General features: G+C 36.6%; 1 protein-coding gene across 4 annotated transcripts in view; it reads left to right on the forward strand.

The window, feature by feature from the left end:
- LOC129745644 (uncharacterized) overlaps nt 1-15,101 on the forward strand; it is a 190,375-nt gene extending 175,274 nt beyond the window's left edge. For all 4 annotated transcript variants that reach the window (XM_055738861.1, XM_055738860.1, XM_055738862.1 and 1 more), the window contains 3 exons: nt 4,157-4,527; nt 4,588-5,109; nt 12,527-15,101. In XM_055738861.1, coding sequence (XP_055594836.1) covers nt 4,157-4,527; nt 4,588-5,109; nt 12,527-13,639 — 2,006 coding nt within the window. In that variant the 3' untranslated portion in view covers nt 13,640-15,101. The remainder of the gene's footprint in view (nt 1-4,156; nt 4,528-4,587; nt 5,110-12,526) is intronic.
- Nucleotides 15,102-15,944: the final 843 nt, after the last annotated feature.

The raw sequence follows: 15,944 nt of genomic DNA on the forward strand, positions 1-15,944 counted from the left end.
GAAAGAAAAGAAAAACTTCCTTGTGTTGTTCAGAAGAGCTAACGTGTGTGGTGAAATTGAAAAACGTTCGTGTGATTTGTAGTGTACAAAAAGAAGAGAATCCGATGAAAATGACTGCCATAATGCGAAGATCGTCAGGCTCAAGGACGACAAACGCACGAAAACTCGGTGAGAGCTTTCCTATTTTTTGCTAATCCATGAACATTTTCACTCTCCATGCAAACACGGCTTTGGCTGCTGTATTTTTTTTTAAATTATGTTTCACACATTGATTATGCCCATATCGTGTAATCAATAATGTTGTCACGGATAGATATCTTATAGTCTGTTTCTAGAAGCTGGTGTCATTCGAACAGGTTTCGATTGCTTTGATTGTTAGAAATTATGCACAAAACTATCCTTTATGGTTTTTATTTTCTGCACACCATCGTTCAATAAGATATCTGAATGAAACATTTTCTCGGCAACTTCTTTAAATTTTATAAATTAGTATCAAGTATTTATATTTTGAGTTAATCAAATGGATAGCTGATAACAAAAAAGCTGCAGAAATGTGAATTGAAATGTTAAACAACAAACGAGAGCAAATAATTAATGTTTTAGAAAAAGTATCCTTTTAAATGATAAAGAGGTAAGATGTTAAAATGTGTAAATATTTTTTTATATATTCATACATTCAAAATAGCTTAACTCTATTCAAGGGGATTTGTGGGGGGTTGGACAGGGCATTGAACGATCGGAAAACTGATATACAATGGATTGTGGGTTCAAGCCAGCCGGAGTATCTCGGCAAATTTGGAATCCTGATAAGGATACTTTGGAACCTTTTGAGAAATCTTTATTTGTTTCGAACAGTTGGAAGGGAGTGAGATGAGTCAAACCTGTCCCAAACCAGTGGTAACGGACCCCTTGGTAGTGCTGCAATTATTGTTGATGAGTTAAGCATCAACAATATTTGAATGTGCGATCGAGACTTCCCGTACCGACTCGGGTCAGAAGACCTCAGCCACTGGTGGGTTTTACTACATACATACATACATACATACATATACAATTTTTTTCATTCCAATATTTCCAGGAATGTACTGAAAGTTACAAAAATATAACTCTGGATGAAAAATATTCCTTGATTCTTGCTGTCCAATTCATGTGAACAAAGCGCAAACAGAACTTGTACCCCAGAAAAGATATTCAAAAGTATATAAAATTATTTTTTTCAAAATATTTTTTTTTTATATTTCCGCAATTTTGACTGCCTATTTGAAAGTTGTGTAAACGTTGGATGAGAAAGAAAATTGAAAAAACTGCTTTGCATAGCCATGGAATTTATTGATTTATATAACCTTCACAAAAACATTTAATGAAATTATTAAAAACTCTAGCAAGTAAAGTTTGCCATTTAAAAAAATTCAATGGATTCAGATTTTTTGATTGAAATGGTTATAACTTTGTTCATGAAATGCTTAGCTGCTTGTTGTGTTAGCAATAAATGAAGCCTGATAATAGTCAAAACCAAAAGTCAAAGACCATCTTCATTTCAATCTAACTTGAATTTTTTGGATGAATTAATGTGCAAAATATTCTTCTTCCATTCAAATTTCGATACAAAATTGAAAAGCGTCGCGCTAACTCAGGATTCAACCAAATCATCTCAAATTTTACACTGATGCTTGGAGACCTAAAAGGCATAGAAAAAACATTAGGGAGCAACAAGTCATGCTTTGCAGCGCTCTAATACTCTCATTTCATGACTTTTTCTAACAGATTTAAAAATGTCCCGCTTTTTTATGCTGTGTCCCGCTTTTTTTCTCAAAATGTCCCGCTTTTTTTGCAAACCATCTGGCAAGCCTAATTTAACATCCAGTACCGCGATGGGAATCGAACCCATGCCATCAGTGGACCAGCGATTACCGTCTTACTACGCTAACCACTCGACCACCGAAACGTACACGTAATTTATATGATAATTTTCAGAATTTGGAAGAAAAAGGTTATCAGAAACTGTCCTGGGTATTTGTCTCGTTTTAAGATTCGAAATTCTTGAACCTAATTCTTCTGTGAAACTCAGTTACAGACAAGCTTCAAAATGGCGATCCAGAACTGAAAACTCGAAACCAGATCTTCATTCGTAACTCATATTTAAATTCAGATTCACAAGTCGGATGAAAAGAAATGAAATAATGAATGAAATCCAAAACTTTTAAATTTTAATTATAGATTCATGGTTGAAGGCTCTGAAGCATATTTCACATCTTGGTTCACTATTAATTTCTGATTTAGAACTAAGATTAAGAAAACGCATTGAAATTCGGAAACTGATCCAAAATTCAATTTTTGAATGCAGACTCAGGATTCAAATTTAGGATCGATATAAAAAAAAATCAAGTGCCGATTTCGATGGTAAACGAGTTTTTCAATCAACATAAAAATATCAAGATGACTATTCCATAGAGGAGTTCAATTGTCAAGAAAATCACAAATTAAGTAAAATTTGGTTTTAATTTTAAGTTTGATTTATAATACAACTGATATCTATTTATGATTATAATTTTAATGGCATGTGCGGCGGAATGAAAACTAGAGAGAATTTATTTTATAGAATTTGAAAGAAAGGTGGATAGACAGGTATTAGTGCGCCAATAGGAGAAAGATAGCTCCCGCGAGCAATTCATGGGAGCTTTTCATCAACATGCCCTCTAGCCTAAAATTTCAACACCTATCAAGCTTTCTCCTATTGGCGCACTAATGCCTGTCTATCCACCTTTCTTTCAAATTCTATAAAATAAATTCTCTCTAGTTTTCATTCCGCCGCACATGCCATTAAAATTATAATCATACAAATTACGGCGATTTAAATCATATAACAAACGATATCTATTTATGAAAAAACCATCCACCTGATATCAGTTTTGGAATTGATTTTAAATGAAGAATTTTTGCCAATAAAGAAACATGTAATCTTCACGTTAAAAAATTGGTCGAGAATTTCATATTTTCTAGGTGTATCGATCAGTTTTTTTGAAATTGCAGTTTTTCAAATTTTGAACTAAAATTTTGAATTTGGGTTTGCAAGAATCTGACTTGAAAACCAAAATTTGAATGTTTTACTTTCACTTTTGAAAACTTTATATTTTTTCCATCGATGGACAAAATCTTTGAATTCGCTCAAGAGTTTAGTTGGTTTAGCATATTTGATATGTTTAAAGTTTAAATTTTTTAAAGAAAGTTTTCCTAAAAATAGGCAATCCACCCTCAAATAAAAAAGCCAAATCTACTACACAGTAAACGAAAATTACCGAGTTCGGTAATTTTTTTACCGAAATCCTAACATGTGTAAATCGTTAATTTGTTCGGTAATTTTTTCGGTAAAAAATAAACGAACATCGGTAAATGAAGAATCGATTTACCGATGTTCGTTTATTTTTTACCGAAAAAATTACCGAACAATTTTAACGATTTACACATGTTAGGATTTCGGTAAAAAAATTACCGAACTCGGTAATTTTCGTTTACTGTGTAGAATGTTGAGTAAATCAAGGTTTCGAACATCTATGAAAGTTATTTCTATATTTTTTACTTAAAGCTTCATTATACTTTTTTTTTCAATTACGATTTGAATGATTTAATCACGTTTTTAAAATAGTTAAGATTAAAAACGAAAAACTTCTAATTTAGAAGAACTAATGAATAATCAAAACGATCAAAAATTTGTTTATTAATTTTTTTCCCATAAATTACTCTCGCAAAAATATTATAGAAAAAAAACCGTCTCCAAAGCACACCAATTAGAAAACGAGCTTTGGATATGATTTTTTTTTCAAATGATACAAACTACCGCATCAATTCAGGCTAGCTTGACTGAGACGGCTTTTTGCTCAGTTTAAATCACATTATTCGTAAAATCACTCAAAAATTCACGTAATTTGTAATAACTTTCATTATTCTTGTATAAAGACAAATTTTTGAATAATTTTATCTTAATGAATAAAATATTTGTTTGAAGTTCGAACCAGATATTTAGAATCAAACAAAATTCTTGAATGGATTTGCTTTTACCATCTCTTCACTTTTTTGATTTTTTTTCCGATTTAACACTCCGTTTTGACATTTTGATAATTTGTACTTACCAACTGATTTCCTTTCATTTTCTTTTCAGCCCTAGGATGTTTGCACCCGTTCCTGCAGCGACACATGACCCTCACCGGTCTCAACTATAAGGAATCTCAAATAATCTCAATAGTAGCCCCGCTAATTGCCGTCTTGGGACCATTGATCTTCGCCCCGCTAGCGGATCGACTAGCGGGCACCAATGGATCATCCTACGGCAAGCGGCTCCGCTTTATGGCATCGTTCTGCATGATCGTATCGGCCATCCTGTACTCCATTCTGTTCTTTGCCGTTCCTCACGTGGAACGACAGGAGTCGAGCCGATCGCAGGTCAGCTTTGCGTGCGATCTCGATGGGGCCATCATATTCCAGCAACGGTGTTCCGAGGAAAAAACCTGCTACCAGTGGAAGCGGGAGAAGGTTGGTCAATTTAGAATTAAAAAGTATAACTTACTTCAACCGCTTTTTTTTTAATTTTAGGTCGGTGATCTCAAACTAACAAACTGCTCGTATACCTGCCAGAAGCCGATTGAGTTTCAAAATCTAAACCATCCGTACACCAAAGGTGTAACGGTAGGTCCATCAACCGAAAGCTCCATCGAGGATGACGAGTACGATCTGCTGGACGAAGCGCTGGAAGTCGTTCCGGCTCATCTGGAAATGCCGAAGGTTGAGGTGGACAACACGCCGATCCCGGTGCCGCACATCTGCGAACGTAAGGGAGATCCGAAAACGGAAGTATGCCACGCCTACACCACGGCCACCGAATCTCTAAGTTTCAAAACCATCCTTCGTAGTGCAGTGAACGACGAGAATGAAACGCACAGCGCCGAATGGTGTCGATATCCGTTGGATGGCTTTTCGTGTAATATTCCCGAGAAACAGGTCGCCTGGATGAAGCTGTTGATCAATTCGTCCAACTGTACCCCGAAGATCGAGTGCGAGGTTCATGAGCCGTACAAAAATGACGAGAGTGTGCTGGCCGAGAGTATTTGTATGAGGGTAAGTAGTGTATTAAATTGAAATTATTAGAGACTCAGTTAGTAAATATAGCTTATTATCAAAATTATAATATAAGACGCGATCTCTTCGGCCAAAATGTCAATAAAAGTGACATTAACATAAACAATGTGTAATCTCTGTGGACTGATGTAAAGTTATTTTCACTTAGGCGAGCTATATTTGTTATCCTAGCGACAAGCGATAATATCAGTGGAAAGCTGGATGCGTTCTAAAGGAAGATATCAGGCTCACCGAAAAAACCCATGATAGCAAACTTTCAGAGTAGAGAGACTCTTGAAACTTGGTGATTGTCGGGAGACACGTGTATTCGGACAGGTTTTATCCCAGCAAACATGAAATCGTATCAGAAATAATAATTTAAGTCTTTTAAAATGGTATACAACTGCATAGTGAAAAGATCGTATAAAATGTCGTCTGAAATCAGTTTGGATATGATATGATAGAAAGGCCGCCATGTTTGTAAGTTTTGAAATGATTTTGCTCCCGCACGGGCTTCAAGTGAGAAAATCAGCGTCATGTTCTCTCTGCAACCAGCAGTGCATCCAGATGGCTAAAAATCAGATGGGAACTCTGGGGGAGGAAGACTGATTAAAAAAAGAAAAAAATCTTTCAAACGTCAAATTTCTCTCATTAATCTACCGACCAGTCTTATTTAGTGATTTTTAATAGAACTTGTTTGATGCTGAAAAGCACTTGTTTTGTATAAAACAATGATTTAATTAGGTTTTGTTTTGCTCTGGAAAATTTTTGCATGATATGGCGTATTAAGTCGCTCAAATTTCGTCAAAGTTTTGAAGCTGATAAATAAAAATGGTTTGATTAATTGTTGTTCTAAAAATTTAGCTAAATCTAAATTTAGCACCCAAACACTGAGCACTGAGTTACGTGACTCGCAACACGAAACTGATCATCTAAAGTTAAAATTCGAACGATTACAAATCTTTTCAACAATTGCTGGCGTTTTGCCGAACAGTAAAAAAACGATGCAGAAAATTTCAGTCTTCCTCCCCCAGATGGGAATTGAGTAATATTGACCAGTGAAAGAACTCGAAAATATTGCCACTGGCAACGATTTGAAGGCTATGAGATAGAGAGCAAAATCTTGCGCTCTCTTGCATTCTTCCGATAGGTACAAATAAGGTATCGAATAGCGCCCATTTGGTGTAGTTTTTGTCGCTTAAGAATGAATTGAAATTTATGTATGCCTCCACTTTGGTAGGTAAATGCTGATTTTTCAACGTTCAAACGATCTTTTTATAATGTATATGGAGCGTAATTCAAAACAGTCTACAAAAATGTTTGCTGGGATTCCAAAAAGGGTTGTAAGGAACTGCATTAGATACGATTGCTGAAATGAAAATGTGGATCGACGACCAAAAAAAACAAACGGTCGTCACTTATAGAGAATTCATTTTCGTTTGATGGTGCATCGGTGCACTACCGGTAGTGCACTTTTTGCTGTTTTCATGCTCGTTTTCAGGATGAGTGGTCCACTGGTAGTGCACCATAATTTGGACGGTGGAACTAGGATTGCTCGATCTTTGGTAAAAGATCGATCTACAAGATCGATTCAGATGAATGGTTCCGGGATCGATCCATCTAAAAAATCGGAGCTTGAAAATCGATCTCCGATTAATCGATCTTTTCCATTTGTAACAAGAGGAAACTGCTTTTTATTAAAAAATATGCAAAAAGAGACACAAAATTTCAAATTTGTATAATCCTTCTACATATGAAGAGAATAAAATTTTAGGTGCTTTTATGTAAGGTGAACCGGAGTAAATGTTTAAAATCAACACCAATCAAAATCCAAAAATCTCGGAACCGCTTTGATATTTTTTAAGAAATGTACTGACAAGAAATATTCAAGAGATTAAAAGAAATTATTTCCAGGTATTTCTATTAAGATTGTCTTATGTATATTAGAGTTATAAAAAAATATGCAGAAAAAAAATCAAAAAACAAATTAATTTATTTTTTGATAAAAGTAATTTTTAGAAAATCGCTGTTATTTCTTAAGATTAGCAAATTCTTGCAAATTTTTTTATTCTAAATCAATCACAAACACCTTTCTGCACCTAATTCACAAAGTTTGAAAATAATTTGCAAAATTGTATTGAAATAAATTGAAAATTTCTAAAATTATTTTTTAACTGATCATGAATGCTAAATGAAAAAAAAAATTCGAGTTTTCTGATTATCTCTCCGACACATAACCAATAAGTAAATCGTCAGATGTAAAGAAGTCAAGTGTATAATTCAGTTGACTCCATCAAATTAAATTCGCTGCTAGATTCTACGGCAGAAACTGATCATCTTGCCCCGATTGATGGTGTCTATGGTGCCCCTACAGTGACTGATTTTCAGATTTCGGCACATAAATTTAAAATGCATTTTTAAACGTTTATGTCTACTTTTTTCAAGTTTCATTCAGTTAGGAAATTGATTTTTTAGTGTCTGAACACGAAACAATGATGTAACTCACATATTATAGCTGTTTTCTATGGTTAAAGAAGCGTCCTCCTTAATGTGGCCATTATGCTCTTATTTCCCCTAAACGAGAAAAAAAGATCGAATCGAAAATAAACTGATCTAATCGATCTTTTCCTGGCCGCAGAATCGATCCAAAAATCGAAAATCGGAGTTGAAAAGATCGATCCTCCAAGGATCGATCCAAGATCGACCAATCCTAGGTGGAACACTCTGAAAATATTCGGTGTTGCTTGCGCTCTCACCAATACTATCGTGAATTTAGACAGGTCTTGCTTCCCGATGTAAACAAATATCAGCTGGTCTGATTTATTTCTATACCACAACTGGAGACAGCCGGAAAGCTAGCAAGAGTCGCCCGTTTTCATCTTTAAGCAAAAATGGAGGATGCAATCGGTTCCAGGCGATGCCCAAGAAGGACAGCAAATCCGAGTGCAAAAAGTTCAACCCAAAGATCTGGCGGAACCGCCCAAACCGAGGAGATCTCCTGCTCGGTCGTGCCCCAGAAATTGGTCTCGCGCAGCTAGACGCGTAAAGTTGCTTCGAAGCTACCCTGCAACAAGCCCCAGTTTCCAGCGTGGAAGCCCCCGAGTGCGTGAAAATTGGGAAAAAACTGTGCTTCAGGGTGACGATACCCGATTGCGTCAAGTTTCAGATTTCAATCCGTTGACCTTCAAAAAGGTAGTTTGAGACGGCACACGCATCGGTGGCTTGGGTCCCGTTCTTTTCGGTCCTCTATCAAAATTCTTTCCCCGGACTTCCGCGTACCAAGTTCGCCGTTTTGACTACCAACAATTTTTTCTTGTATTCTGAAACATTTGCGAGGAATAAACGTTACTCTCAAGAGAAAATATCGGAACCTTCAAGCTGGGGTAACTCCAGTCCAGCAGCAGCAAACAAAGACCACCCAGTATCAGCTGGTATTGCAATTATCATCAGGGCCAGAGGCGAATCTACTAAGCAAGCCTTTCTTATAAAATTAATCTGAAATCTTCACAATTCAACATAATACATAAATTCATGAGAAAATTTTCATATTTTTTACAAGACAATGATCAATTTGATTTCAATTATCGAAATCAAACAAAAACAAATACCAGCTGTAATGGATTTTTGACAGCTTGATATTTTCTGTTGACACTGCCGATTTCACGCACACCAGCGAAGGTGAGGGCAAAACTCGATTCATGCTCGTTTTCGGCGTGGATGGTGCAACACTTTCGGGTGGTAAAAACGAATACGATATAAGAGAGAAATTTCCGTTACTTCGACGTAGCCTGATTTTTTATTCACCAGTCACAGAATTTTCTGCGAATACAAAATTCAAACTCATGTAGTCGATCACATCATTCGGACAACGCAGCCATGATGGATCTAGTATGGTGGTCTCAAATGCCAAATCGCACGTTAAGCCTGGGGGTCCAGGGATGCCAAGTGTTTGAATGAAAAATCAGAAAAATTGGAACAAAAAGACTATGCATGTCTGTGCACAAGCTTATCGTAGACCAAAGATCAAAAGATTTAAAACCAAAATGGGTTTCAGTTTATTTCATTTTATTTAAATTAGACTTCCGGAAACAAAGAAATGATTTGAGTATTCAATGAACTCCGTGTTTTAAAAAAAATCAGAACACCTGGCATCCCAGCCAGCCAACAGCGAGCCAACAGTGCCAAAGTGAGACCACCATACTAGATTCATCATGAACGCAGCGGGGTGTGGCTAAAAGTGGTAGGGACAAGAGTACGAGAACGAGAAATGAACGAAAGGGTGATGCGAGGTACTGTTCCCTCCGTTTGTCGGCAACGAACTTTGGTTCGCACGTTGTGTTCGGTAGGCTTCGTTCTATTGTTTCGTTGTTTTATTTTGTTTCTGCGATGCTTAGAAAACACCAATGCAGAACTGTTCTTTTCGTTTTGTGCATATTGGCGTAATAATTGGAACGATTGGAACGCGTTGAACTCGGAAGAAATCAGCAGAACGATTTATTCCGAAGCGAGTTTACGCACGTCTGGCCATGACTTTTGGTTCGTGGGAATTAAAACGAAAGTTGTATGGGAAGGTCCCTTTTCTTAGGTAAGAAGGGCACGAAACTATTACCTTAGAAAGGCCTCGATTTTTTTCATGTCCAATTACATCATTATACCAAATTTTAGACTGATCGGTTAAGCGGCTCTAAAAATTTGTTAGGAGCTTTATTTTTAGATCTAAAAAAAGTTTGATACACTTAATCATGACATCCTGTTGCGCAAACTTGACTCCTATGGGATACATGGAATCGCGAATGATACAATTCGCAGCTATCTAACAGACAGGAAACAATATGTTTCCATTGATAACACATATAATTCGTTACAAAACATGGATACGGAAGTTCCCCAAGGGAGTAATATTGGACCATTGCTGCTTCTTTTTTATGTCAACGACATTCTAAAACTTTCTCTACATGGCGTTCCGAGGCTTTTTGCGGATGATACAGCACTTTTTCATTCAAGAAAATGTCCAGGACATATTGTCAAACAAATCGAAGACGATCTTAGGGTCCTTTTGAAGTATTTCAATGCAAATCTCCTCACCTTAAACTTTCCAAAGACTAAATATGTACATGATTTTACATTCCTCTCGTAAAATCGTAACTTTTCACGATGATCCAGTAGTCGCTAGATATGTAATTGAAAAAGTCTCAAATTTCAAATACCTTGGACTTTTGATAGATGAAACCTTATCTTGGAAAAACCATATTACGTATTTAGAAAGAATGGTCTCTTCACTTTGCGGAATCTTCTGGCGAATCAAACAATTTGTACCGAGTCATATACTATTAAGATTTTACCACGCCTTCATTCATTCCATAATTAATTATCTCATTTCATTATGGAACGAGCATCGATTTCTCTACTTGCACGCCTTCAAACATTGCCAAATCGTTGCTTGAAAAACATTTTTGGTCTTCCTTTACTATTTTCAACAAACCCGCTTTATTCTAATTTGTCGCATAATATTCTACCACTAAATAAAATGTGTGGTCTGCTAACCCTGTTATTTGTGTTTGATAATTTACATTCAGCAACGAATAGAAATATTAGCTTTACCATCGAAGAACGATTGCACAAACTAGTCAATCACGTCACCTTCAACGCAGTATATCAACAACAACTCTAGATCAATGTAGAATATCGTTCATTGGACCTACTGAATACAATACATTGCCAAACTATATAAAAATTACTTGCCTTCAAATCCAAATTAATACTCTATCTCAAAGAAACTCAAGTTTGATAACCATCAACCATCATATAAGTTTTTGTTATTTATATCATACCAGCCTTAGTTTAATTTAGTTTATCCTTTTTTTAACTTTTTTAATCAAGTAAATATTTGTTTTGTTATGGATCTCTTAAAAGGATATTTTATCCACTGAGATTCACATGTAACATTTTTATCGTATTTATTCTCGTCCATTCCGGAACTAGTTTGAACAAAAAAATCATTGGTTCCCAGCATGAGTAGAGTTTTGTTCACGTTTGTTATTGTTTTTGTGCTGTCGACATGCTGAGAACAGAAGCGTCCAGGGAACACAAATGAGTTTTTTTGGTGTGGGGGAATGTGGCGGGCAACTGAAAGTAAAAAAAAAATTGAAAAAATTTCTAAGGTGCATATATACACCCATAGAAAAAGTTATAAAATTCCATTGCCAATTTAGCAAATCTCTGTGTCGAAAATTTTTCGACAAAAATTAATTTAAATTTGGCTGGAAATTTTTGACCTTAAATTTTTCTGAAGTCAGCCCAGTCATAGGTTCCTTGATCCATCAGAAGACACCCGTCAAACTTGCTCAGCACCAGGTCGTAAGCTTCCGAGCACGGATTTGGCCACACTATTCTGTTTTATGGTCCGATTTGGCTGTTTGTTAGCTCGATACGATTTGATTCCTTTCCCGAGACGGATTCTTCTCACGGTACTATGGGCAGCATTGAATCTTCTGGCCAAATCACGATCCGACAGATTGGAATCCCTCGTAACATTATTCAAAATATTACCACGCACTTTTCGATCGACAGTTCCACTCCTACGATTGGCTTGAGGCTTCCGAAATAGTCGTCAATGTTTCCTTCTAGGTACCATTTGATAACGCGCCATACGGTATTTCTGGGAAATTTCAGCTGTTTAGCTAGCCTATATGCAGATCGCAATGAATTTTCCGAATGACTGTGCACATTTTTTCTCTTCTTTCGGCTTCCATGTTGATTGTTGCAATCGATTTGCAGAATGTCAAAAAAACATACGTGGAGCTGACAAAATTCCCGACACATGGGAGCCAAGTACTTTCAAATTTGTCCACCAGGAGCGCCACAATATGAGCAAAAGTTTGTTCCAATTCTAAACCAAGCAAGCGTAAGCACAATCACGGCAAGCGAGAAAACGAGAATTCTCGTTTTTGGTCCGCAATGTGTAAAAAAAGCTTATAGCACAAACAAGTAGTTTTTTTAAGGAAACGAAGAGCGTTGAGATTACACAGTTGTTTAATATGTTTGGTCCGTAATTCTATAGAAACGGGCAAAATACGTATGCATCAGGATAGATACCGGTTTCGATAGTTTTGTTGGAGAATTGACGCCACAAGAAATCGCGTACTGCATTTGATCCATCCAACTCTAGAGGTATCAGAATGGGTGTAGGCTCAATAGCGGCACGTTATCCATACATACGGGAAAATTGTGCCTGTCCTGAATTAAAATTTCTTCTTATTGTTTAAATAAACTTCAAAAATGATGTAGATTTCTCAAAAGTTCAGATTTAATGTATTTTAAAACCACCTCAGGTGGTAGGTTGGTTGCAAACTGAACTAGAGAAAAAATGAATGAAAATTTTAAGTGAGAACCCTTTAACACTTCTCCTTCGTTTCAGGTTGTAGGCGATCCGGAGCTAACCTTTTGGTCATACCTGCTGGTGCGATCGTTTGCCGACGCTTTCCCACTGGCGGCCATCGTTCTTCTAAACGCAGCAACGATCATCGCCACGCGCGAAACTTCCACCGGCCGTGGAGACTTCGGTCGTCAGATTGTCTGGGGAGCTATCGGCTGGGCACTGTTCTACTTCGTGCTGTCGTGGGTGTTCGAAACATACTACGTGTATATCGCGCTTGTTGTTTTGGCGGCTATTGTACTGCTCTTTTCGACTGGAATGCCACTATCGCCACCGGAAATGTGGTGGCACACCAAGTGCGGCATGATTGCCATTCCGATGTCTGCAATTAGGCGATATGTTCCGGAGGCTGCAGCATTGTGCTTGGTCACCCTGATTTTGGGAACCTTCTGGAGTGTCTTGGATAACTACGAAGGAGTGTTGGTGAAGAATTTTGAAATCCATGACTTCGGCCGGGACGAATACTACGGTATGACTTGGAGCGTGTTTGTGATCTTGGGAGCTGTTCTGGTGATACCAACGCTTTGGTACGCTGAAAATATCGTGGACTATTGCGGCCATTCGAATATCTTGATTGTAGCACTGACAACCTTCATCCTACGTTTTGCCCTACTGGCCAGTTTGGACGTGGTTTGGTGGCGAGTTGTGATCGATTTCCTGTACCCCATAACTCTTGGATTAACCTGGCTCACGATTGTGTTCTACATGCGTCACATTTTCCCGCGACGGATCATTACGACTGGCCAGGCCTTGCCGGTTATTTTCCACTTCTGTCTGGGACGGTTTATCGGAGCACTCGTCGGAACGTGGACCCAGCTGGACTGTCTGCTGACGACCTTCCAGGTGCTGGCCATCGTCGCTTGTGCCGTTGCCGGAATCTATTTCCTGTTGTATCATCTGGTGCTGGCACCTCGTTGCGCCAACCGGCTGAACCAGATGCCATCGTCGTCAGCACTGCACATCACGGCACCGGACTCCAATGGTCATCAAACCACATCACCCCAGCAACAGCCACTGCATCCCTCGAATGGAAGCTATCAGCCGCTTCGGATCTATCACAACTACCGCGGCCGCAAGGGCCATTTTAGATACTAAGGCAGCTGTGTTTTAAATTTGTCTGCCGCTGATGGCCGATGAGGCATCTAGTCTTCGTCAATACGTTCGAGAAAAGATTATCTGCGTTGGGGAAAAATGCGACTGTTTGGCAGAACGCACTGGAAGATAGTTTGAACTACCATTTAGAGATTATGAAGCCATCTTTTACCAAACAATCGATAAATTCATTTTCATTTCGCATTGATTAAGGAAAACACTTTTTGGATAGAGTTGGCATAGCACAATATTTACAACAGAAATAAAAAAAAATCAGGCTCAGGCAACTAAGAAAAACCAATTTGGATTAGTAACGATTTAAGTATCACAAAACATTCAGTTTTTTCCGATTTTTAAACGTTTAAACCAGTGCTTTCCACAAAAAACGATCCGTAAATCAGATGATCGAACACGAAAGCAGCCAATGTGTTCCCAATAATCGAACAGTTAATTTATTATAGAATATCGTTTTCACCAATCAAAATCGAACAAACTATAGATTGTAAAAACTGTTGAATTGTATTATTTTTACAAGTAGCTTAACGATGTAGATGAAGCGAACAGAATGTACTCTCTAACATTACATTTTTTAGCCCTTAGGACGAATTTCTTGTTTTTAAAACTCGAATTTATACTTTCTCCCTATCGCTATCTTTGTACCACACACATGAACAATTAAAGAATCTACGCTTATACACAAAATAACTAAACGTAAGTTTTCGATTAGGAATAAAACGCTGAAAACAATCTTGTAAGAAAGGCTGAAAGCAATCGATCATGACTAATAACGGAAAAGAAACCACAAAAGATGCCTGAACGTTGAGTGTACCTTTAAATAAATAATAACAGTAAACGGAGTTATTTTCCACACTTTTCTAAACAGTACTTTAGAAAAAATGTGTTAAATTCCTCTTACGAATTGCAAAAATATCTGAGCTTAAGATGTCAGCTTCGCTGCTGGATTCTAATGTTATACACGTTGAAAGAAACACATGAAAATCAAGCACAAAAAATGGCAACTAAAATATTGTATGTTACGAAATTAAGGGCACCTCGTTCCTTCAGACCATTTATTGTACAGCTTACAACCGAGCGCCTTAAATATTGATGTCTTTCCTTAAAATCAATATAAAATCAACAATTGGATTTCCTAAAAAAAGAAAAACAAATAACAGAATATATATTTACCAGAACATGATATAGAGAAACATATTTAAAACTGATAAAAAAATAATCGTTTGAATTTGAGCCAGCAAATATCTGGAAAAAAATTGATATCCCTGAAAACCTAATCACACGATTGTCTTTGACAAAATGTTGAAACAAAAAGACGAAAAATCGATTCGAGAGCAACAAAAAATTTCAATAAATTACGATCACACAATTTTTGGGAAAAGAAAGGAGATCAGCAACTTATTGTAAACCACGACTAATGTTACTCTTGTTGACAAATATTTGTAAATAAAGACGCCTCGTGAAGAGAATTAGAGTGTTTTTATTATAATATCACAAATTCAACAGAGAAAATAAGGGTTAATTACAAGAAATTTGTATACCAAACTTAAAGAAGCGTTCAAATGTTCTTTACACAAATATTTGACAACGGATTAAAATACTTTTTAAATCAAGTTCAAAAACAATTCCAACTTTTCTAAACACGATTCTAGATTCTGGTCCAAAATATTATAATTTGTAATCTAAATCTGTTATCTAATTCTGAAAATTATATTTTTTAATCTGAAATCTGAATCTGAAATCTTAAATTTTAACTCTCAAATCTAAAACTTGAATCTGACATCTTAAATCTGGAATTTGTAATCTCAAATCTGAAATCTGAATCTGAAATCTGAATCTGAAATCTGAAATCTGAATCTGAAATCTGAATCTGAAATCTGAATCTGAAATCTGAATCTGAAATCTGAATCTGAAATCTGAATCTGAAATCTGAATCTGAAATCTGAATCTGAAATCTGAATCTGAAATCTGAATCTGAAATCTGAATCTGAAATCTGAATCTGAAATCTGAATCTGAAATCTGAATCTGAAATCTGAATCTGAAATCTGAATCTGAAATCTGAATCTGAAATCTGAATCTGAAATCTGAAATCTGAATCTGAAATCTGAATCTGAAATCTGAATCTGAAATCTGAATCTGAAATCTGAATCTGAAATCTGAATCTGAAATCTGAATCTGAAATCTGAATCTGAAATCTGAATCTGAAATCTGAATCTGAAATCTGAATCTGAAATCTGAATCTGAAATTTACAAAATTAATTAACGGTGGTTAACTTATCTTAAGAATCTGAA

Source organism: Uranotaenia lowii, chromosome 2 (genome assembly GCF_029784155.1).
Source record: "Uranotaenia lowii strain MFRU-FL chromosome 2, ASM2978415v1, whole genome shotgun sequence".
Taxonomy (NCBI): Eukaryota; Metazoa; Arthropoda; class Insecta; order Diptera; family Culicidae; genus Uranotaenia; species Uranotaenia lowii.